This window comes from Microtus oregoni, unplaced genomic scaffold (genome assembly GCF_018167655.1).
Source record: "Microtus oregoni isolate MIOR12 unplaced genomic scaffold, Mior012 000009F_ref0000495, whole genome shotgun sequence".
Lineage (NCBI taxonomy): Eukaryota > Metazoa > Chordata > Mammalia > Rodentia > Cricetidae > Microtus > Microtus oregoni.
In genome coordinates this window covers 488030-510985 of record NW_024543068.1, presented here as the reverse complement: position 1 = coordinate 510985, position 22956 = coordinate 488030, and the positions used below count along the sequence as shown (strand labels likewise).

The following is a 22956-nucleotide window of genomic DNA, read 5'->3' as shown; positions in this document are numbered from 1 at the left end:
AATTTATTTTGAGCATTTACCATGTAAGTGTTTACTAGCAAAAGGATGACAAATAAATTGATAATCTAAAAGGATAGAGCCCTGAAAAGGATAAACCACATAGAGGTGAAGATACAAAATGCCATGAGACAGATAAACAAAAGGCTGGGGATGTAGCTAATTGTGCATACACATGGTTCATCTGAATGACGTGGATGGTAATGAAAGTCAGCAATATAGATGGAAAAGTAAGCAGGTTCTAAGATTATGGAAGACTTTGATTACTTTTCTATCATCTTCCCTCTTTGATTTTGTAAAGAAAAAAATTTAGTAGAGTCACAGGAAAAGCAAAGTAATTTCTCACTTATTAATCTGGGTGCTGTTTATTCATATTTCACATTCAGATTGTAAGTAGTGGTTTTTGATCAGAAAGCTAATATGGTTCCTCTCACAGTACTCTCAGTGAAGGGACCTTTTAGAGTCTCCATGAAGAAGATAACAAGACTAAATAAAATAGGAGGTAAAATAGTGTGGAAATGAAGTCAGGACAGCAGGTTGGATGTAGATTATAGAGGACCATGCACAGCAGGTTTTCCACAACCTCAACAATTACACTAACACAGCTATGTTACACTTATACTTCCTCAAAGCCCCTGGGTGGGGCAATACACACCTGCAATCCCACAGAGGCAGATGGATCATTATGGATCTGAATTTGAGGCCAGCCTGGGCTACATACACAGTGAATTCTACACTAGACTGAGCAACAGAAGAACTTGTCTCCATAAATAAATAAGATAGATAGATAGATGATAGATAGATAGATGATAGATAGATAGATAGATAGATAGATAGATAGATAGATAGAATAGGCAAACAAAACTTCTCAAGTTGAAATGTGTTTTCTGTTTTCCAGAGCAGAAGGTGTAGTGAAAGGAATGAACAAGTAATTATAGGCTGCTAATTAAATTGATGGAATATAAACTTGTAGACACTTCTCTGAACATTACAATGGAACCCCAACTGATGAGAAACAGTCAAAACCAACGTAGGGCAGAGATATGCAGATCTCTATTAGTTACAGCATGAGGCCAGCCTGGTCTACATAGCAAGTTCCAGACCAATCAAAGCTACATAGTGAGACCCTGTCTTGAAAAAAACAAAAACAAAAATAAACCCCCAAAATTTAAATAAAATAAATAAAAATACTATTTATAGCTTTAACAAATACTTTTAAGCTGCTAGATAAGAAGTTTTAAATTAAAGACAGTTTGTGTACAGGGAATTAAGACTTCCTACCTGTCGCAACATTGTGCATAATTCCAACAGAGGCAGTGTGATAAATTATATCATCACCATCATTTAAGTAGTGCACATTGTTCCTGCAGTCTCTGCCTCGATAGCCAAAAGCAAGCTCCAGCACAAGGTCCTATAACAATGACAAAACCATTGCACATGGCATTTTTTTCTGTGTAAATGTTCTCTAGAGCTCTGTGATACAGACCATACTAGCATTTTCTGTCAAAAGGAGAATGCGCTTTAGATTTTTATAAACTGCTAACTCAAAATCAAACTTGACATTTAAATTTTCTTTAGCCTTTCATAATTTTACATATACATCACATAAATACATATACACAGATACATAATATACTTTGATTATCTTCCCCCACTATCCTCTTATCCCCCTCCAATTGAACCCCTTCTTCTCCAAAAGTTCCCCTCTTACTTTCCCATCTCTTGGTGTCCCATTACCTTTGACTGCTGATGTGTGTGTGTGTGTGTGTGTGTGTGTGTGTGTGTGTGTGGCAGTTATTCACTTAGGAAAGGACAATTTACCAGGAGTTGTACCCCTGAAGAACACGATTTCTTTCCTCCAGCAACCACTGACTACAGCTCCTCAGGGAGAGGGGCCTCTGAGTCTATTCCATATTGATGGTAGATAACTGATGGGCCCAGTCTTTTGCAGCTGTGACTTCATGGGTGCAACAGTCATATATATACAAACATACATATATTGCTTTCAGCATTGGAATCACACATTCCATATTTTCAATATAAACTTATAAAAAGGAGATGGGAACCATAAGGTCATCTCATTCCAATAGACTATATTTAAGTTTTTATGTGTTAAATATTGATACATTTCTTTTTAAAAATTTATTAGATTAAAAAAAAATACCAATCCAAGTTTGTACCCCCTCCCCTCCTCCCATTCCCTCCACACTCCCACCCCAATGCCATCTAATCCTCAGAGAGGATAAGGCATATTGCTTTGTGGAAGGTCCAAGGCCCTCCCTACTATATCTAGGCTGAGCAAGGTATACATCCAAAGAGAACAGGATCCCAAAAAGTCAGTACATGCAGTTGGGATAAATCCGGGTGCTACTGCGAGTGGCCCCTCAGTCTGCCCCAGCCATGCAACTGTCAACCACATTCAGGGGAACTAGTTTGGTCCTATGCTTGTTCCTTCCTTGTCCATCTGGAGTTGGTGAGCTCCTATTAACTCAGGTAAACTATTTCAGTGGGTGAATCCATCATGGTCTTGACCTTTTTGCTCATATTCTCATTCCTTCCACTCTTCAACTCGACTTTGGGAGCTCAGTCCAGTGCTCCGATGTGGGTCTCTGCCTCTGTTTCCATCAGTTTTGGATGAAGGTTCTATGTTGATATTTAAGATAATGATCACTCTGACTACAGAGCAAGTCAAGATTCGGCCCCCTCTCCCTTATTGCTTAGGGTCTTACGTGGGTTATACTTGAGGATTCCTGGGAATTTCTCTAGAGCCAGGTTTCTGCTAACCCTATAATGGTTCCCTCAATCAAGATATCTCTTTCCTTGCTCTCATCTCTGTCCTTCCTCCATCTCAACTATCCCATTCCCTCAAGTTCTCCTCAACCCTCCCCTTCTCCTTTCCTCTTCCCCTTCTAACTCCCTACCCCCATGCTCCAATTTTGTCAGGAAATCTTGTCTGTTTCCAATTTCTAGGTGGGTCTATACATGTTTTTCTTTGGGTTCACTTTATTACTTAGCTTCTCTAGGATCATGAACTACAGGCTCAATGTCCTTTGTTTATACCTAGTATTCACTTATGAGTGAGTACATACCATGTTCATCTTTTTGCGTCTGGGTTACCTCACTCAGAATAGTGTTTTCTAATTCCATCCATTTGCATGCAAAATTCAAGATGTCATTGTTTTTCCTGCTGAGTGGTACTCTAATGTGTAAATGTGCCACATTTTCTTTATCCATTCTTTGGTTGAGGGGTATCTAAGTTGTTTACAGGTTCTGGCTATTACAAGTAATGCTGCTATGAACATAGATGAACAAAGGCTTTTGTAGTATGACTGAGTATCATACTACATATGATTGGGTATATGCCCAAGAATGGTATTGCTGGATGCTGAGGTAGGTTGATTCCCAATTTTCTGAGAAACCGCCATACTGATTTTCAAAGTGGTTGTACAAGTTTGCATTACCATCAACAATGGATGAGTGTTCTCCTTACTCCGCATCCTCTCCAGCATAAGCTATCATTAGTGTTTTTATCTTAGCCATTCTGACAGGTCTAAGAAGGTATCTCAGAGTTGTTTTGATTTGCAATGCTAAAGATATCAAATATTTCCTTAAATATTTTTTGGCAGTTTGAGATTCTTCTGTTGAGAATCTCAGTTTAGTTCTGTACCCCATTTTTAATTGAGTCATTTAGAATGTTGATGTCTAATTTCTTTAGTTCTTTATATATTTTAGAGATCAGTCCTTTGTCTGATGTGGAGTTGGTGAAGATCTTTTCCCATTAAGTAAGCTGCCTTTTTGTCTTATTGACTGTGTCCTTTGCTTTACAGAAGCTTCTCAGTTTCAGGAGGTCCCATTTATTTATTGTTGCTCTCAGTGTCTGTGCTACTGGTATTGTATTTAGGAAGTGGCCTTCTGTGCCAATGCATTGAAGACTACTTCCCACTTTCTCTTTTATCAGGTTCCAGTGTGGTCAAATTTATATTGAGGTCTTTCATCCATTTGGACTTGAGTTTTGTGCATGGAGATAGATATGGATCTATTTTTATTCTTCTACATATTGACATCCAGTTTTGCCAGCACCATTTGTTAAAGATGTTTTCTTTTTTCCGTTGTATAATTTTAGCTTCTTTGTCAAAAATCAAGTGTTCATGGGTGTGTGGATTAATATCCGGGTCTTCAATTCGATTCCATTGTTCAACCTCTCTGTGTTTATGCCATTACCAAGCTGTTTTCCTTACTGTAGCTCTGTAATAGAGCTTGATGTCAAATATAGTGATGCCTCCAGAAGTTCCTTTATTGTACAGGATTGTTTTGGCTATCCTAGGTTTTTTGATTTTCCATATGAAGTTGATTATTGTTCTTCAAAGTCTGTGAAGAATTGTGTTGGGATTTTGATGGGGATTGCATTGAATCTATAGATTGCTTTTGGTAGGATTGCCATTTTTACTATGTTGATGCTACCTATCTAAAAGCATGGGAGATCTTTCCATGGCTCAGCCATTAAAGGCTATGCTCACAACCAAAACATTGGTACATTTCTTACATTCAAAAGAACGTGTCAGTTACTTGTTCTATGTCCAAATTAGACACCCAGGAGAACCCAACGCAATACATAAGTAAATACAATACATAAGTAAAGGTCTGGCAGAGGCTCCTACAACAAGGAGTATTCCTTTTCATTGCCTTATGGATGGTGGAAGGGAGTAGAGTCATCTGTATTCCTGCAGCTGTGCACTTTCCCCATGCTGGATCTAGCACGATGTGCTTGTTTGCTGCTGACATTGGCCTTATGAACTGTCTATGAGGAAGTTTCTTGATGGAAGATAGGAGGAGAAACACTCTCCGTGCACCCTATATATTAAATGTATCACACGGGGTAAAAAGTTCCAGAAATAGTGTATTTTCTAGTTAATTTATAAAGTCAATTTACAAACTATAAGACACCACCAAGGTATCTGTGCTTCCCTATCCACCCAGGAAATCATTCATATAAATTTACATTTAGACATTCTCCAAGACACAGACCAACTCGGGATATTATTTATTTAAGAGTAAAAGACTCATCTGAAATTAAGAGCAGCAGAGGGTATCAATCCAAATTTCAGACCTGAATAATAATTAAGCAAACAACTTTTACAACCAACCAAGCAAAGATAATTCAAGATACCAAGTTTCATGAAAGCTAAAGGCAAAACTTAAAGGTTCCATAAAAAGGAAGCTTCGGAATATTGGGTAATTTGTTTTCCTTACCTCTATGGGTCTCTTCTTCTTGCCAACATTGTTTGACTGAAGTTTCTCTGGCTGAGGTGGGGCCCTACTCACTGGGGGCCTGGAATAGAGGGGTGGGAAGGAGGAAAGACAGAATTACCTGGGGCTTCCACTGGGTCTCCCAACCTGCCCTCCAGAAAGGGAGCCTACTCTCATTTTACTAGACTGTATTCTGTAGCTTGATAATTTCTAATGTATAAAGAAATAATAATTTTATTCATTTTTACTTTTTATATCTTTGGTCTGTGTCTCATAATGAAAATAATGTAGCATAAGAATAGGATAAGAATGTTAGTTTGACACACTCAAACATTTCTGGATGGGTATATTATCATCAAAGTCTGGATTGCTGCTCTAAAGCATCCCTTATGGCTCACATAGCAGATATATAAACATTCTGACAGTGAATTTGGATCACATGAACTTTCTGTACTGCTGGTAACATAACTCACGAGTTCACATCTATAGCGGCCTGTCCTTCATGCTCCTCCACGCCCTTTACTGTCACACTCCCTGAGGTTTCTCATGGTGGCTAATGGCATCAACACCAAAAAGTTATTCAAGGAAGTCATTTTATAGTCACAAAGCAAAGTTAAAAAAAAAGCCATTACCACAACTACTGTCTCCAAATCTCCTTCTCTGATCTATGGAATATTTATCACCCTTCCCTACATAATAGCTTTTGAATCAAGCCCTCTCTTAATCTGCTCAGAATCTAGTAAAATGTTTCCTATTCCAACAGGGGTATAGATTCATATTCTGAATTATATAATTGTGGAAGAACTTTTGTAAAACCTTTTACTTAATTTTTAAAAGTCACTTACTAGTCCATCTCAACCATTCAATCCATCTCAAAATTCAAATATTTTATAATCTGAACACAGAATCTAAATCATGCATTAAGTCCTTTCTAAATTTTAAACTCAATTTATAACTAAATTAAAAATGATACTCATTAATTTTATAAAAACTTCAAACATTTAATAATTTATTAAAGCCATATAACTAGACTTCAAAAGTATCGTCAAGTTACACATTTGCAAGGCTAAAAGAAATGTTGCATCTTTTAAAATATATGTGTGTGTGTGCGTGTGTGCATGCACACGTGTGTGCACAAGCCCACGCATGTCTGAGTGTATGTGCATCATGTACATGCAGGAACCCACAGAGGTCAGAAGAGGTGTCAGATGCCCTGGAACTGGAATTAAGGATGGTTGTGAGCCACCCTGTTTGGTAGGAACTGAACCTAGTCCTCTACAAGACCATCCAGTGTTCTTAACTATTGAGCCATCACTCCAGCCCTGGCGCATACTGAACATATAATATAAAATACATGCAGAGAGCTGGGAATCTAGCCTGGTGGCAGCATAGTGGCCTAGCATAAGCAAAGCCTGGATTTCATACTAAGTACTGTAAAACAGTGTTAAATAAATGTACATATTCACATACAGCATGAAATAGTATGTACTGAGCATGACTGACGGGTATCATAAAAAATATCTTCATCAAGTATGTGTAACTTTCCAAGTTATCATAGAAATTTAAAGTTCAAATCTTCACATTTTTGAATGCTCATAAGTAAAAATAGAAGTAAATTAATAATATTTAACATTTAAAAAAATTCCTACCAGAACTAGCTCAAAAAATGACAGAAAACCTAGCTTTTCTTCCAAGTCAACTTTTTGTGAATTTTTATTGTGTAAGAATCTGATAGCTTTAATTCTAACCCTGTTAGCAAGTTTTATCTAAAAAACCTTATGCAACAATTAAGCATATTTAAATTTTATAAATATTATTTACATGATTCATATTACTGCTTAAAATGAAACTATCTGGCTTATAAAATTATACAATTTGGATGCATAAAATGTTAGTGATACAGTGACTTATGGAAGCCAGATAATTAAGATAATTAAGATGTTCCTCCAGAGAGAGGGAAGTGGGAACAGGGGTAGAGAACAAGGTATCACCGCTCATTAGTTAAAACAGGAGAGATGACAAAAACACAAAATTTGGTCTTGTCAACATAGCGAGGAGAGGGTTACCTGGATCCTCTTTCAGCAGCAGAGAAGAATAGGAAAAGGATTTTAACACATATTTGAATTTTAAATATTATTGCAGAATCTCACATAATAAAATATTGTTAGGTTTAGCACAGATAAACTGTATTGCACACATTAAAGCCTTGTTTTTATTACTGTACTTAAGCTTAAATTATTTCATTAATAGCATATAAACCAGAAGATTAAAAAAGAAAGACATATGAGAATTCAGAATGTTTTCACACTTTAGAGGGCCATTCATCTTATCTTTGTTCTTAAGAAAGGAAAAGAGGACCTTAGTCAGGTATTACTGGGGCTGCTTTTAAAGAAACTGTCTCATGAGACCATCCTGCAAATCTAAGAAAGTTCTCCAGGTACCAACTCAAGCAGGCAGTTTCTGTCATTCAAGGCCTTACGGAGTTTGTAAGCAAAGCAAGTATCATTTAAAAGAAGAATGCCAACTGAGCGAGTTGGTACTTGTCTATAATGCCACCACACTCTGAGAAGCCGAGGCAGGAGGATTGCTGTGAGTTCAAGGCTAGCCTGAGCAAGACTATTAGTGCCAGGGCAGTCAGAACTACATAGCAAGACTGTCTCAAAACAAAACTACCTTTCTCTCCTCTTCCCCAAAAGAAAAATTCTCTTAATAACAGAATGAAGCTTGGAAATCCCAGCATTCTGGAGGCTAAGGAGAAGGGGTCTCAAATGCCAGCCAGCTATGTCTACAACTTTAAGATTCTGCTCAAACCACCAAAATAAACTAAAACAAAAATACAAGATTTGAGGATGCAGCTGTGTGGAACATTTGCCTACCACCTGAGAGCCAGGAGTGGAAGGAGAGTGATGATAACATCATCACTAACAGAACTGAAAGGATCACAGAAGTCTTCCACAGCTTTCCTGTCAGATGGTCGCTCAAGCACACTTGCCATGGCGAGGTTACTGCACATAAAAAGCTGTCCATATCCAAGACAGCAATTACAACTCCACCTAGCTTCATGTTTCAGACAAGTGATTCCTAAAGAACTGAGTGCTCTTAGCAACAGCCTTCCAACTTTCCCTCACTCTGGTTTCTTCTACGGTATTCAGAATGGCTTTAATGTGGAACTCAGTACTAAACACTACTTTCCATACAGAACTAGGTCTGGATGCTTCATTTCTGTTAAATTCACGTAAGTTTATATGAGCCTGTTCAGAGGTCAAGCCATACTCTAAAGTCATCTTTACATATTACTCTGTTGAAAACACAATGACTTTCCAAGATAATTAATTTCAATTGCCAAATTATCCAAGGATACCGAATGGGTTTCTGAACAATCTGGTCTCAAATGAACTTTTCATCCTTAACTCCCGGCATTTTTAAAGAAAGTAGTATCTTCTTACTTCTAAAATTGACTTATTTCCATGATGTCTCCTTTAGAATTGCTCTGAGGACATTTTCATCTCACTGAAGGGTGTTGCAAGCCAGTGCTCCTACAGCCTTTTTATTCATGTAATTTTGTTAAACACAAAATACCATAATTATCCTATTTTTAAATATATGAGTATATTAAATATTATTATGTTGAACAAATGTTTATGAAGTGAATAATCTTCCATTGATAAATACATATAAATATGCTAGTTTTCATGGGCATCTAAAAGAAGTACTAAAATTCATGGATTCATGAAAAGTCATTTGTAAAATTATAATGAAGGCCTACTTACAAAATAACAATCACATTTCATTTTCTAATCTTTTTGTCAGATGTAAGTAAATATTTTATAGTAAAAATTAATGCCTTGACATACTCTAGGGATCAAAATAGAAAATAAACATTTTAATAAAATATGTTCTTTAAAAAACACTTACCTTACTACCCCCTGTCTTTGAAAGGAAAAGGAGAAGAAAGTGGGAAAACACATAGGAAATTGATGGTGAATATACATAACAATAAGCAAAATAAAAGCAACATCAAAAGAACTTTAAGAAAACACAAAATTTCTAATTTTATAACAGGTTTTGGATATCTTAATTAAAATACTAGAAATTGATTAAAATTAACCACCTTATGTACAAAATATTTACATAATATATTTATTGAAAAATAAAGTCATATCACTATCAAAATCATTCAGAAAAAAATCCACGAAGTATTAACTATAGTAGTAATCAACTGTCATCAGAAATATTTCCTTTGAAGTAGGTGATTTGATGCTTAGATGATTATGAAGTAACTGATTAATATTTAATGGCTAACGTTAAAATATGAAACAACTATTTAAATAGCTAAAGTATACTTTGAGTAATATATTCAAAACGGGCAAGAAAAGTATCTCTTTTGATCTCCTTTTAATTTATTTTTTGTGAAAATGAGGACTCTTATGAGCCACATTAGTGACATCTGTCTCAGCATTTTCAAAAGAATTTAGCAGAACTGACACTACAGAAATTGAGAATGAAATGCAAAAAAAAAAAATTCAAGAACAAATTTGAGAAGTTAGCTACAAAAAATCCAAACTAGAGCTGGGCATGTTGGCTTCCACCTATAATCCCAGCACCTGAGATGTAGAGGCAGAAAAAGTATGCATAGGAAGCAAGTCTGGGGTGCTGTACACAGTGAGATCCAGGCCTGACTGGGCTACAAAGTCAACAAACAAACAAAAAGCCTAACAGAAATGGTTACAGCAATGAAAACATTAAACAATTTCAAAAGAGGAAAATATTTACATCTGCCATCACATGAAAGGCTTCACCAGTGAAGAGAAATCAGCTTTACTGTGACCAAGTGTGGCTTCTAGAGTAAAGTTAGGTTATATAACAAACTGATCTGAATGATAACATTTCTTATTGAAAAAAATCAATAACTTATGAAAGAGATTATGGTACTTTTAATTTTTTATTACTTGGAAGATATAATTTCCTTAAATAATACTAATTCTTCAAATATTCAATTTACAAAATCCTTATCTGTTTATTTATATGTGTTCCTGTAATTAATAAATATCAAGGTAGTAGTACTCTTTGTGAATATTTAATCTCAGGATTAGTATTTTAGGCTACTCTTTCTTTTCCTTTCTTTTTATTTTCAATGAGACAGGCTTTCAATTTGTAGACCTGGCTGACCTAGAAATTGCTTTGCAGAACAGGCTGTCCTCATGTTCACAGAGTTCTGCTTCTGCCTCCCAAGTGCTAGTGTCACCACACATTATATTTCATTAAATGAGAGTGGGTCATTAGTAAAGATATATTTCTTAATTATTAATATTTAATTCTTGAGTGTTTTATTTAGAACTTGAAATAACCCATAGATAAGGATTATAGCTCTAATTCTGCCAAAAGTGAAGACATAGGTTGAGAACAGACTAATATTTTTCAAGGTCAAACAACTGTTAAATGAATGACACAAATGGTTATTTTAGCCTTTTGTCTGACTCCAAATGTATGAACTTAGCACTAGACACTATCTTCTAGCAAGCTGCCTTACCCTGGAATTTTAATATAAGTATTCAGATCATGGTATGAATGACTTTTCTAACAATTTTATACTTTGCTTCTTCACACAGAACAAATGCACACCACCCTCTGACTCTTCTTTAGATGACCACCCACTGTGGTTACCTGAACATTTATGGACACACTGAGCACCTGAAGCAGAGCGGAGCTGCATTCCCTGGGAACACTGCCTACAGTGAGTCCTAGAGTGCCTAGCTGTCTCCTTCCCCATTATTAGGTACAGCTCACCCCTAACTTCACCTCTATCCCTGAACATTAAACCCACGTTTCATGTTATTTGCTTTTCCATCAAACATGAACTTCTTAAAGTTTCCTTCATCACAGCCTTTTCTGGAAGTCACTAGCAGTGGGTAGCATCCCATCCACATTACCTGTTATCACCTTCTCTGGACAATGTCTTTTTATTATTTCTTAAAACCTCTTCACTTGTGAAGTCTGTACTTTGGCTCAGTTTGTTCTGTTTGTGGTTCTTAGAATAGAGCCCAGGCCTCACACGTGCTGGCAAGTACTCTATCACCGAGCTACACATTCAAATCCTTAATGCCTCTTCACTGTTCTCCATCCTTGACTAGGAATGCATTAGGTCAAATTCTCTTCTCAGCAAAGACTTCACTAAAAAGTTCTCTGCTGGGCTGGGGAGACAGCTCAGTCAGCAATGTACTTGCATTACAAGCATGAGGACCTAAATTCAATCTTCAGAGCCCATGTTAAAAAACAAAACAAAATAAACCAACAAAACAGATGTTAACCCTGAGACTTCCTGGTCAGGCAGACTTTGATATTTGGGGAATTCAGGCCCAGTGAGAGATTTTGTCTCTAATTAATTAATGGGTGGCCCCTGAGAAACAAGATCTAACAGCCAAGGTCTTTCTCTGACCTTGTGTTCATATACAATCACACAAACATGTCTTGTGTGTATATACAAAAAAACACAGGAGTTTTCTTTTCATAAAATTGCTCTGCATGTGTTGATCCTATACCAAGACCAGTAATTTCCAGTAAAGAAATTCCACTTCAACTCATGTTGTGGATACAGTTTTTGAAATAATGGCATCTGATCCTTCATTGAGGGCTTTTAGAGACGGGGTCACACCTAATCTATCACACACAATTATGAAAGTCAGCAAATAAGATTACTTCAGTCATAGTAACTTTATATATGGATATGACATTCCCTAAACTCCTTGTAAAGACAGTGTAAACACCAAGAGCACTTAAGAACAGCTTCTAACAGTGGTTCAACAACTGCATAATTCAATATATTACTAGCAGCGTCTACAGAAAATTTATATATAATTCAATTTTATATATAATTCAATTTTTATATCATTATCATTTTCTCACCTAACTAAGTTTTATTATTACCTCTCATCAACTGATGGCTCTTTTTGTTGCAAATGAGGCTTGACTCCAAGCATTGGGCGGATATTGGTTGATAAGGCTCTGATGGTGTAACTGATTTCATTTTCTCTTGTCACATCACTGTCATAGCCTACCATCAAATACAATGGTTATCAAACGATAGCAAGGTGATCACTTACATTCTTATAAATTCTATTTCTTCCAACAGTGAAAAATAAATTGTTAAAGCTGCATTACTAAATATGGAACTAGAAAGATTTATGTGAAGAATATTTAGTAATATGTAATAATGTCTACTAATTATCACTAATTATGCACCACAAGCTACAAATATGAACTCAGTCATCTCATTTTTATTAAAAATATTATGAACATAAGGGCATAATTATAATAGTATATACTGTCAACTGTTAAGTGTGGGTGGTTAAATTATTCATCCTATGTTTTTATAATTACTGATATTACTGACATATTAAGAAAATAAAAATGATCTTAAAATATAAAGCTCAGGAACATAAAAGCTTTTAACAGCACTTAAAATATGATTGGCTGTCTTACAGATGGTGAATATCTAAGCCATCAATACATGCCAGTCATGAATCACAAAAACAATTCTGTTGTAAAACTGACCCAAACAATAATAACACAGTTGTTCAAACACATTACTACTTATTTTTTTTAACTTCTGTAGTTTAAATCAGTAGAGCTACTTTTTCTGTTTTTATTAAGATATTTTAAAATGACATACCTCCATCTTCTTCAGAATCTATATCAGATTCTTCACTATCACAAGACTTTTTTTCTCGATAGTTCTCCATTTCGTTTGTCCACACCATTAAAGACATATCTGCACCTCCTAGGGTAACCAGCATACTGTCATCATAAGTCCAGCGAACATTTGTGACATGTGTGCTGTGAGCCACATACTTCTTAAACTTTCCAAATTTTCCCTGAAAATAAAACAAATTCAGACATGCTTTTTGAATACTAGCATGGAAACTTTTGTTTTATTATATATACATATATATACATTATATACATATATATATAATATGTATACACACAATATTATTTCACTTCAATTCACTGCCCTCTCTTTGGTAAGTACTACCTACACATAGTTTCTTTCTTTCTTTTGTCCTTTGATGTTCCACACCTGCTAAGTAGGCAATAGATACTCTACCATAGAACTACATCCTCCAGAATTACATTTCCCTTTTAAATACCAAGTGAACTGTAAGTTATAGACCCAGGAAAGATTAATTATACAGTAAATTTGAGATCATAAACTATAAGCAGGTTTTAAGTGAACATCTTTTCGAAGTTGTTAAAGTTTCTTAAATAAATAAAGCATGGTAGTCAGGGAGATAGCTCAGCAGGTACAGGAAAGGCACTTGTGCCAAGTCTGATGATATGAATGTGCTCTCTAGACGCCATGCTGCAGAAGGAGAGAACCAACTTCAGGAAGTATCCTCGGACCTCTGTGTGAGGTCACACACATGCTCATATACATAGACATATATGTGCACATATGCCCACCAATCCCCACATTCAAAAAATAAGAAAAAAATGTGAAAACCTTTTTAAAAGTAAGCAAAACATAGTGAGTAGTAAAATCAGTGAGTTCTCTGGGGCGGGGTGGGGGGGAAGACAATGAAAATGAGAGGGCTGGTGAGATGACTGAGCAGACAAAGGGACTTGCCGCAAAACCAGGTGACCAGAGTTTAATTTTCAGAACACTTGGTGGAAGGAGAGAAGCGACTCTCCAAGTTGTCCTCTGGCCTCCATATGTACACAGGCCATGAGGCACATGTGCTATTCCTCACAGATAAATGTAATAAAGACCCCTTTTTTTCTGAGTAAGTGGGATACTTATTTAGTGGGTTATGGAAGGGAAAGGGGGAAGGAGAGAAGGGAGAAGAGCTAAGAGAGGCAGAGAGAGAGAGACAGACAGACAGACAGACAGACGAGACAGAGAGACAGAGAGGGGAAGGGGAAAAGTAGGGAGAAGGGAGCAAGGCAGAAGCTGCCTCTTCGGAGGAGAGATGGAAAAGGCCAACCCTTTTATTTTTATGTTGAGGAGGAGTCTGTCTTCAAAGCACAGAGTTTCTCTAAAATTGTGTGGTTCTTGCTATAGTGAGCTCCCCCTTCTTTTCCTCCCTTCTCCCACTGAGTAGAAACTCCCTGTCTGGGGTGTTTATTTAAGTGCCCAAGCTCCCAAAAAGAAGTTTTAAACCTATGTTTTCATTTCAGTGAGAATCTAAAAATGCTCATATGGGCAGCTGAGGTTACCATGAATGAAATATCATGATATATTTTTAGCATCCCATTTCAAATTTTGTTTATATTCATATTGATGCTAGATTATAATCTATAATGTAATTTATGACAACTAGGAAGTAAATGCCCATGCACTCTATACACAAGGTTTTATTTCTGTAGTAAGCAGAGCCTTAAGTTTTACAGTAGTGTGAACAGAGGTTAGTAAAAAGATGAGTTGAACAACCAAGCAACACAGCCTAGGCAATGTAGCACTGTAAAGAATCTGTACTATCTGGAGTCAGAAAAAAATCATGACATTAACCAGTATTATTTAATTTTATTTAAATATTTAATATTAAATTGCCCTCTTTTCTAATGTAAAATCTACATTTATAAAGTTTATATTGACTCCTAATGATATATATTTAAGTTATATTTATACTTATAATTATAAAATTTATTTAATAGTGATAAAAAGAACATTGAGGGAGAGATATTTATATATTTAATAATGAAAAGCACTATACAATATAACATACAAAATAAGGCACTGTACAATATGTAACATACAAACCAAGGCACAGTTTAGTAAACTATAATACTTATTTTAGATAAAAGCTATAAATATAATGCCAAGAATAGAAAAAACAGTTCCAAACCTCTGGTGATATAGCATTACTTCCTATCTATGCATTATTAATGTTAAAACAATGAAATCATGCTACTTTCACCACTTTCATTACAATGATCATTAGATAAGTTAAAGAAAAACACATACTTTAGCTGGGTATCTAAACAGTTTCACGAATCCTAAATCATCTCCTGTGGCTAGGACCATTTTGTCACTGGTGAGACAAGAGGCAGTTATATCTGTGACTTCTCCAATTATTGGCCAAATTCCCTCACAACATAAACCAAGGACACTTGTCCATGAGGCCCAACTAATTTTTTCCACCTAAAAATATATAAAAAAAATGCTGTAAGTTTCTAATATTTAATATGCAAAGTCTAAACATTTCTCTGTCACTGCTTAAGATTTAACAGGAAAACTGTCCTTTATAAACTGGTTTTATAGCTCCCCAGGCCCACCACCGGCAGAGAATTTCAACATGATACTATTCAGGACATACTTTCTATATACATACTATGTGTCCTAGCTGCTGAAAAAAAGTGATAAGTAAAACTGCTTCTTCCCGAAGATTAGCCAAAACCAATATTTACTATGCATCTAAGTCTCTATTAATGTGTCATAAACATGTTTTCCAATTAGTCTAGAAATTAAGACTCTGAGAGCCTCTTTCTTTCTTTAGCCCCGTTCACGTCAAATCTGCTGAGCATTTCCTAGGTCATGCCAAATTAGTAATATTATAAGACACAAGACTGAGAATAATTTTCTTTCCTTCTTCCTTCCCTATCTCTGCCCTCTTCTCCTCTCCCACCCTCATACATACCTGAAACAACAAATATCTTAGGTACACAGGCTTCAAAAGAGGTCATGCACACGGTACTTCAAAGGAGATGGCACATCCTCTACTATCATCCTTTTAGGACAGTGACTCAAGTGCAGCTAAGTATACAAGTTTTTTTTCAAAGATTTATTTATTTATTATGTATACAACTTTCTGCCTCCATGTATACCCATACGCCAGAGGAGGGCGCCAGATCTCATTACAGATGGTAGTGAGCTACCATGTGGTTGCTGGGAATTGAACTCAGGACCTCTGGAAGAGCAGACAGTGCTCTTAACCACTGAGCCATCTCTCCAGCCCCCAGTATACAAGTTTTTATATTCCTTTTGTTTTCTTTTTGGAGACAGGGCTTCTCTATGTAAACCCTGTGTAACCTAGAACTCATAGAGATCTGCCTGCCTCTGCCTTCCCAGTGCTGGGATTAAAGGTGTGAGCCACCAGGCCCAGATTCCTTCTTTTAAAAAGTTTCCCTTTCCTTTACCCATCTAGGTATCTATGTAGCCCAGTAAAACAATGCCACCCACAGACCTATCCAAACAATGTGAGAATGGTCATCACATGTAGGAAGGAGGCCTTAGCTTTCCAATCAATGTCAATTATATAAACATCACTTCAATCTTCCTACCTCTGTACTGGGGATAGTTTGTTTTTTTCCTCTGGGAGCTTCAAAGAATAACTGCTCTTTAGCACCAGTGTTGACCTGTAAAAGCTTTCCTTAAAAGAAAAAATTTAAAAGTTACAGACATACATATTAAAAACAAATAAATACAAAGATCATGACCCTGAACCAAAATTCCCAGAAAGAAAACAAAACGTAACATGTGATAAACATCTCACAGGCTGATCAGAACTTGTGTAATTCTCTAGGGAGAATGGAATATTCTGGTCTGGAGACAAATTATCGTGGGTTAGCTTTAGTTCCCTAAGAAGTCACCTACAACTCACCTCTGCAGGAGACCTGGCATGTTTGTGACTATTAATTAGGTAAATCCTTTTAGGATATTCATAGCTCTAGCTTCCACCGACCCAGAGACTAATGTCTGCAGGCAGCATCTGAAGCCTTAAACAGAGCTTCCTCTTTGCATAACCCATCTACTTGGTCTAAACACAAATGTACTTTTAAAATGTCTTGATTTATAACTTTCCTGGATTTATGATTATGTAAACTTCATGTAACTGTTACTACCTTGGGACATGGTATTAGGAGTAACCTGAGTCTGTGTTCCTAGGCGATGGTCACTCATATTTGGCTCCAGAACAAGTAGTCTCTTACTCCCTATGAAGTGATAGCTATGTCTTTGCATGGATATATGTGCCTTGTTTGCATTCTTTACAGGAAAACTTAAGTTTGAGGCATTCAAGAGACTGAGACTAGGACAGCAAACACACAATTTCAAGGACTGCTGGAGTACAGAGTAAATTCAAGGCAAACCTGTGGGATTAAGTGAGACCCCATGTGAAAGTGGAAAATGAGAAATGGGGTAGAACACAGCTCAGTGGTAGATCACTTGCCTAGCATGCGCAAGGTCCTAGGTCAGTTTCCTCTATAGTGATTATATTAACATCATTGCATTTTCTTAATTCCCTTATAATTAAATAATTTCATTCATAAAAAGCTTATTTTTATGTAGGCAAATAGATAAAACTATTTTACTTGCTATGTCCACTAAAAAGAAAACTGAAACAAATTGTTCTGTTAAAATTGTTTCAAATTTTAAAAAGTACAAGTAAACAGTTTAAGGATATTTGTGAAATCTTAACCTTATAAGCATGAAATTTACAAAGTGAAAATGTGAAATAGCCTTTAAAATGAGGATATTTAAAATATTTAACATTTGTTTGAACTTTTCAAAGTGTTATATGCTATACATCTGCAAAGAAGTTCTCATTAAATACTATGCCACAAGATTATGATGATTTTTAGAAAACATATAGTAAATTAAGTCATGGAAGAAATGCTTTTAAAATCTTCACTAACATTTCTATTTCCAAATTTGAAATGCGTGAAACTTACCTGACAAAAAGCAGAACATTATGACTAAATTCTTTCTTGGATAAAATTGAATCACTTTAAAATTAACTTCTTAACACCTACTGTACTCCCATCTGAATGACATGTGCTACTGAAAAGTCTGAACTTTACAGCGCTCACCTGGGGCTCCTGTAAAGAGCTATACCAGCGCCACGACACTCTTGTCAGTATCAAGTCACTGAAGTCTTACCTCTGGAGTCCCAGTCAATGTGGGTTATGTAGCTGGTGGCTCCTTTGCAGATGCCCACTCGTTTACTGCTCATCACATTGTATATATCTATAAAGCTGTCGTGGGACGCCACGGCTAGGTATTTCCCAGAACCTACAACAGAAACATTTGCTTGGTATTTCCTACCTGTGGGAGGAGTTTAACTCTGCAACCAGAGGTAACTCTACTTATCTTTTGGGGGAAATCTTAAGCGTCCAGTAAATTATATTATAATCAGATATAAATGTTGATATCAAATGGCAATATATTTTTTCAAGAATATTAATAACAAAAATGAAGTGAATTTTCAGTGTACGGCCAATTTTATTTTATTTTATTTTCAATCTTACATATTCTGACTTTGTTCATTGTTTTTCTGGGGAACAAATCGAAGGCCTCATGAATATAAGCACAAATCCTCTCACACTGATGACACCTAAGCACTGCCTTCCCATATTTTGGACAGCAAATCTTAAAGAGTCATTTATGTTCCAATTTTGATACAATCAATCCTTCCAGAAAAATCTTGCTAAGTTTAGGGGAGAAATGGACATGAATCAATATAAGAAATGTCATCTTATCATTAGTAATTTAGTCATTTTAATCAGCACTGTAGTAGACAATGAATCAAAGAAATTGGTAACATGAAACATGCAACTTCAAAAGCATTACTATATCAAAAAAAGTTATTTGTTCCCTTTTATTTGCAAATATGAAAACTAAAGTCCACCTAAATTGTCCTGGCCTCAAGTCATTTGGAACATTACTGGCACAAGGATTAAGATTAAACAAGATATTTGTACCTGGCAAGTACAGGGCTCTTACACTTCACCCCACTGCCTAATCAAAAAGTAAAATTCTGGAGCTGGAGAGATGGTCAGTGATAAGAGTTCTAGCAATGAAAGCATGAGGATTTAAATTTGGATCTTCATACCCATATAAAAGTTGGGTATGACTACACCCTGTGACCCCAACATTGCTGGGGTCAGAGACAGGAGGACTGTTGACCTTGCAGGTAGCCTAGCTTCAGGTTCAGTAAGGAATTGTCATAAAGGACTAAAGTGGGTGGTGATCGAGCAGGGCACCTAACTCTGTCCTCTACAAGTGTACATACAACACATGCATATACACTACAAACTAAAAAAAACCACACACACAAAGAGAGAGAGACAGAGAGAATGGTCTGAGGTAAAGTAAGTTAGAAAATTATTACACGTTGACACATTTACTCACTGCCAGATTGATGCAAATAATCAAATATAATTTCAATGCAATCTCACCAGGTGAAAACTGGATATCTGAAATAATATCTTTTCTGTGGTGAAAGGAGACGAGATCCTCTAGAGTGTCTGCATTTGCCATTAAGAAGCTTCCATCATTGAGACCTACAGCTAAAACTTTTCCATCAGGAGAAAAGCAGCAGCACCTCCCACCTGAAAGAGAAGGAAAGCAATAGGGAATTTCTTGTCACTTATACAAGTTTAGAGTATGTGCTTTAAGAGCCTTTAATTATACAGAGGAACCTGTATTTATTATGGCCTCAAATCAACATAAAAAAGAAGTCAAGAAATTCTGTTAAAACAAATGAGTTTCTAACCTTAACAAGAATGTACAGTTATTTACCTTAACAGAAAGCTGATAAAAAGAGAATTCTTAACTAGTAAAAAGCCAATTGTTGTAGAATATTATTTTAAGGTGTGTCACATTACACTCTGAAACATTAGTTTAACAATGTAAAGATGTATAGCTTTTATTTATGCTGCATTTGTTTAACTCTGTGAAGCTGTGATTCTTTGGCTGTCTTAAACACATAATGGTCTAATAAAGAGCTAAACAGCCAACAACGAGGCAGGGAAAAGGACAGGTAGGGTTGGCAGGCAGAGAGTATAAATAGAAGGCGAAATCTGGAGAGGAAAAAGAAGCAAGTTAGAACAAGGGAAGAAGGACATCAGAGGCCAGAGACCCAGCTACCCAGCAAGCCACAGAGAAAGATATAAAGAAAGGTATAAAGAAATAGAAAAGGAAAAAGTCCAGAGGTAAAAGATAGATGGAATAGTTTAAGTTGAGAAAAGATGGCTAACAACAAGCCAAGTTAAGCCAGGCATTCATAAGTAAGACTTAGCCTTCATGTGTGATTTACTTGGGAGCTGGGTGGTGGGCCCCCAAAAGCCAAAAGAGTAAAACAACCAACAACATTTGGTATTCCAACATGGGGCTAGAGTAATAGAAAATCCAACTATAGCCAATGATCTAAGTGAAGATTGGGGTGGGAGGCAAGAGCTATCTTTGAATGTTCTTTAAAACAAAATTTTGGGGGCTGGAGAGAAGGCTCAGAGGCTGAGAGCACTGGCTGTTCTTCCAGAGGTTCTGAGTTCAATTCCCAGCAACCAAATGGTGGCTCACATACATCAATAATGAGATCTGGTGCCCTTTTCTGGCATGCAAGGAAGCATGCAGACATAACACTGAATACATAATAAATAAATAAATCTAAAAAAACAAAATTTTTAAAAATGAGGACATCTTTGTAAAAATGCTTCAGAAATTAAAAAAGGACATTGGGCAATTATTAGTTTAAGCTAGGAAGATCTGTTTCAAAACTATATATAATATTAATATTGTTTATTATTAATGATGTTACTATTAATTTTAAAAGCAGTCAGAGTTACATTGATAAAGAAATAATAATGAGCTTATCCCAACAGCAAGAGATATGGCAAGCAAAGGCAAAACCCTAAAGCTTTTGGTACTAGCATGTAATCTGAGGGATAGGGTGAGGTTGTTACAGAATGAAAAATCAGACTGCACTGGGAATAAGTAATCATCTAATTATCAAGCACGTATCCCTTTAGTTAAGGATGCCTAAAAGAAACTCAGTGGAAAACATGATGAAAGCCATTTGACATATATTAACACTTCTAGGGAGGACAAGCTAGAGAAACAAACGGGGGATGATAGTATGCGGGTGGTGGTTATAAACACGAATCTGGATAGAATTTGTCATTTATTACCAGCCAACCCAAAATCCATACTTCCTTTCCCTGTTTTTTGATATTAAAGCAGAATGATGTAGATACTTTTCAGTCAGCATGATTTTTCCACAGCAGGAAGGTCATTAAGAAGTGCCTCTGCAGATAGCTCAGGGATCTCCTTTGGGAACGTTCCACAAGCATTGTCCAGGAATCCCAAACTGCTACTTAACGTGACAGAGCTGAAACCTATTATCCTGTGACCTGAGTCTCGGATCGGGACTGTGTTGGTTAGTTTGTCAACTCGATACAAGATAGAGTCATCTGAGAAGAGGGCATCTCAAATGAGAAGACACTGCCATCAGATTGGCCATGGGGCATTTTCTTGACTGGTGATTGATGTGAGGGGTGCAGCCCAGCCCACTGTGGGTAGTTCCGCCCTGAGCAGGTAGTTCTGGGGTGTGGAAGAAAGCAGGCGAGGAAGCCAGGAGGAGCGAGTCGGCAAGCAGCACTCCTCTATGGATCCTGCTTTAGGGCCTGTTCTATCCTTCCTGACGGAACTCAGCTGTGAGCAGAAATAAACCCCTTCTCTCTAGGTTGCTTTTGGTCATGGTCTTCATCACAGTAACAGAAACCAGACTAGGACAAGAACTGAATTTGAGGTCAGGACTGCTCTTATTTACATGACTATGATTTGCAGAGCCCTTACTTGCATGGCAGAAATTGTATAACTGGAAATTGTATGCACAGTGGGGTGCATATGATCCCCAACACTGCATAGAAGCCAATGTGGACTGCCCTCCTTTTACATGGTATGAATTACATGCCAGGAAATTGTACACAAAGCAGCTCAACCCAACCACACAAGGACTTTAAACTGCAGCCATGTTCCTACAGCTGTATACTACAGACAGTTTTCTAGTTACTGCTCAGTGTGCTGACCTTTACCGCATATTCAATACACTACTCTTCTTCTTGCGTAATTCCTTCCCTAATAATGTAGTCCCTGGCCCAATACCACAGGAAAACTGCAAAGCCAAAACTGAAGAAAGGGACCTTGCTTCTTTCTTTTAGAGCAGTGGGTCCAGCAGATGGATTTACAGGGATTGAGGTGGGGCTGTGGATGACTGTGATGTTAGAACAGAAACTTTCCTAGACTTCTGGTAAACTCCTTTACCACTGGCAGAAAAAAGGCCTTCTCCTTGAAAGAGATCTGAATTTCATCCTGAAGAGGCCACTACTTCCTTTATGTTCATTCCTTTTTCATTGTCCACTGTCCCGGATTACAGGTACATCTGCTTCTTTACTTGCTCCTTTTATACCCTCCAGCATCCTCTCTTCTGTCTTTTAGTAATTAACTGTCTTTTAGTAGTTGTCACTTAATAACCTTTGGGCTGAGCAGTCTGAGTCCCTGCCAACAGGAAATGAAATGTCAGTAATTGAAAGCACGGACAAGCATCACAATTAACCAGGTTCTCTCCGGCTGCTGACTGTGATGACTATATACTTAAGGCCTTGGGGAGCCCAAGTGGCTCCTCCTATAAACACTGTGCTAACGATGATTACAAGAGATTCTGAATGCATAAATAATTTACAGAGAAAGTAACCAGCTCAGGTCTGAAGTGTTCAGCACAAGTTAGAATCGTTAAAGCTTCCACAAGTTTAAAAGAATTCCTGACACCCAACGGTCCATAAAAATTAAACACAAGTTTAACTTTGGGAGTAAATTATAATGTCAATTTAATTACACAGCCTCTCCACAATTCTTTTGTGACAATTGGGAAACTAAATGGGAACTCTGAAATTTTGAATGTGAACATTTGGTTGTACTCTGACAAGACTGAGATCTCA

The 22956-nt window shown here is 36.7% G+C and overlaps 1 protein-coding gene across 1 annotated transcript in view; it reads right to left on the bottom strand.

Annotated features, from left to right (window-relative positions):
* Positions 1-22956, bottom strand: part of LOC121452605 (echinoderm microtubule-associated protein-like 5) — a 124875-nt gene that overhangs the window by 26926 nt on the left and 74993 nt on the right. The window contains exons 22-31 of the mRNA XM_041658841.1: positions 19417-19569; positions 18119-18250; positions 16522-16610; positions 15206-15382; positions 12914-13115; positions 12169-12295; positions 9160-9174; positions 7311-7319; positions 5248-5326; positions 1279-1408 (exon numbers count right to left, since the gene is read on the bottom strand). Coding sequence (XP_041514775.1) covers positions 1279-1408; positions 5248-5326; positions 7311-7319; positions 9160-9174; positions 12169-12295; positions 12914-13115; positions 15206-15382; positions 16522-16610; positions 18119-18250; positions 19417-19569 — 1113 coding nt within the window. The remainder of the gene's footprint in view (positions 1-1278; positions 1409-5247; positions 5327-7310; positions 7320-9159; positions 9175-12168; positions 12296-12913; positions 13116-15205; positions 15383-16521; positions 16611-18118; positions 18251-19416; positions 19570-22956) is intronic.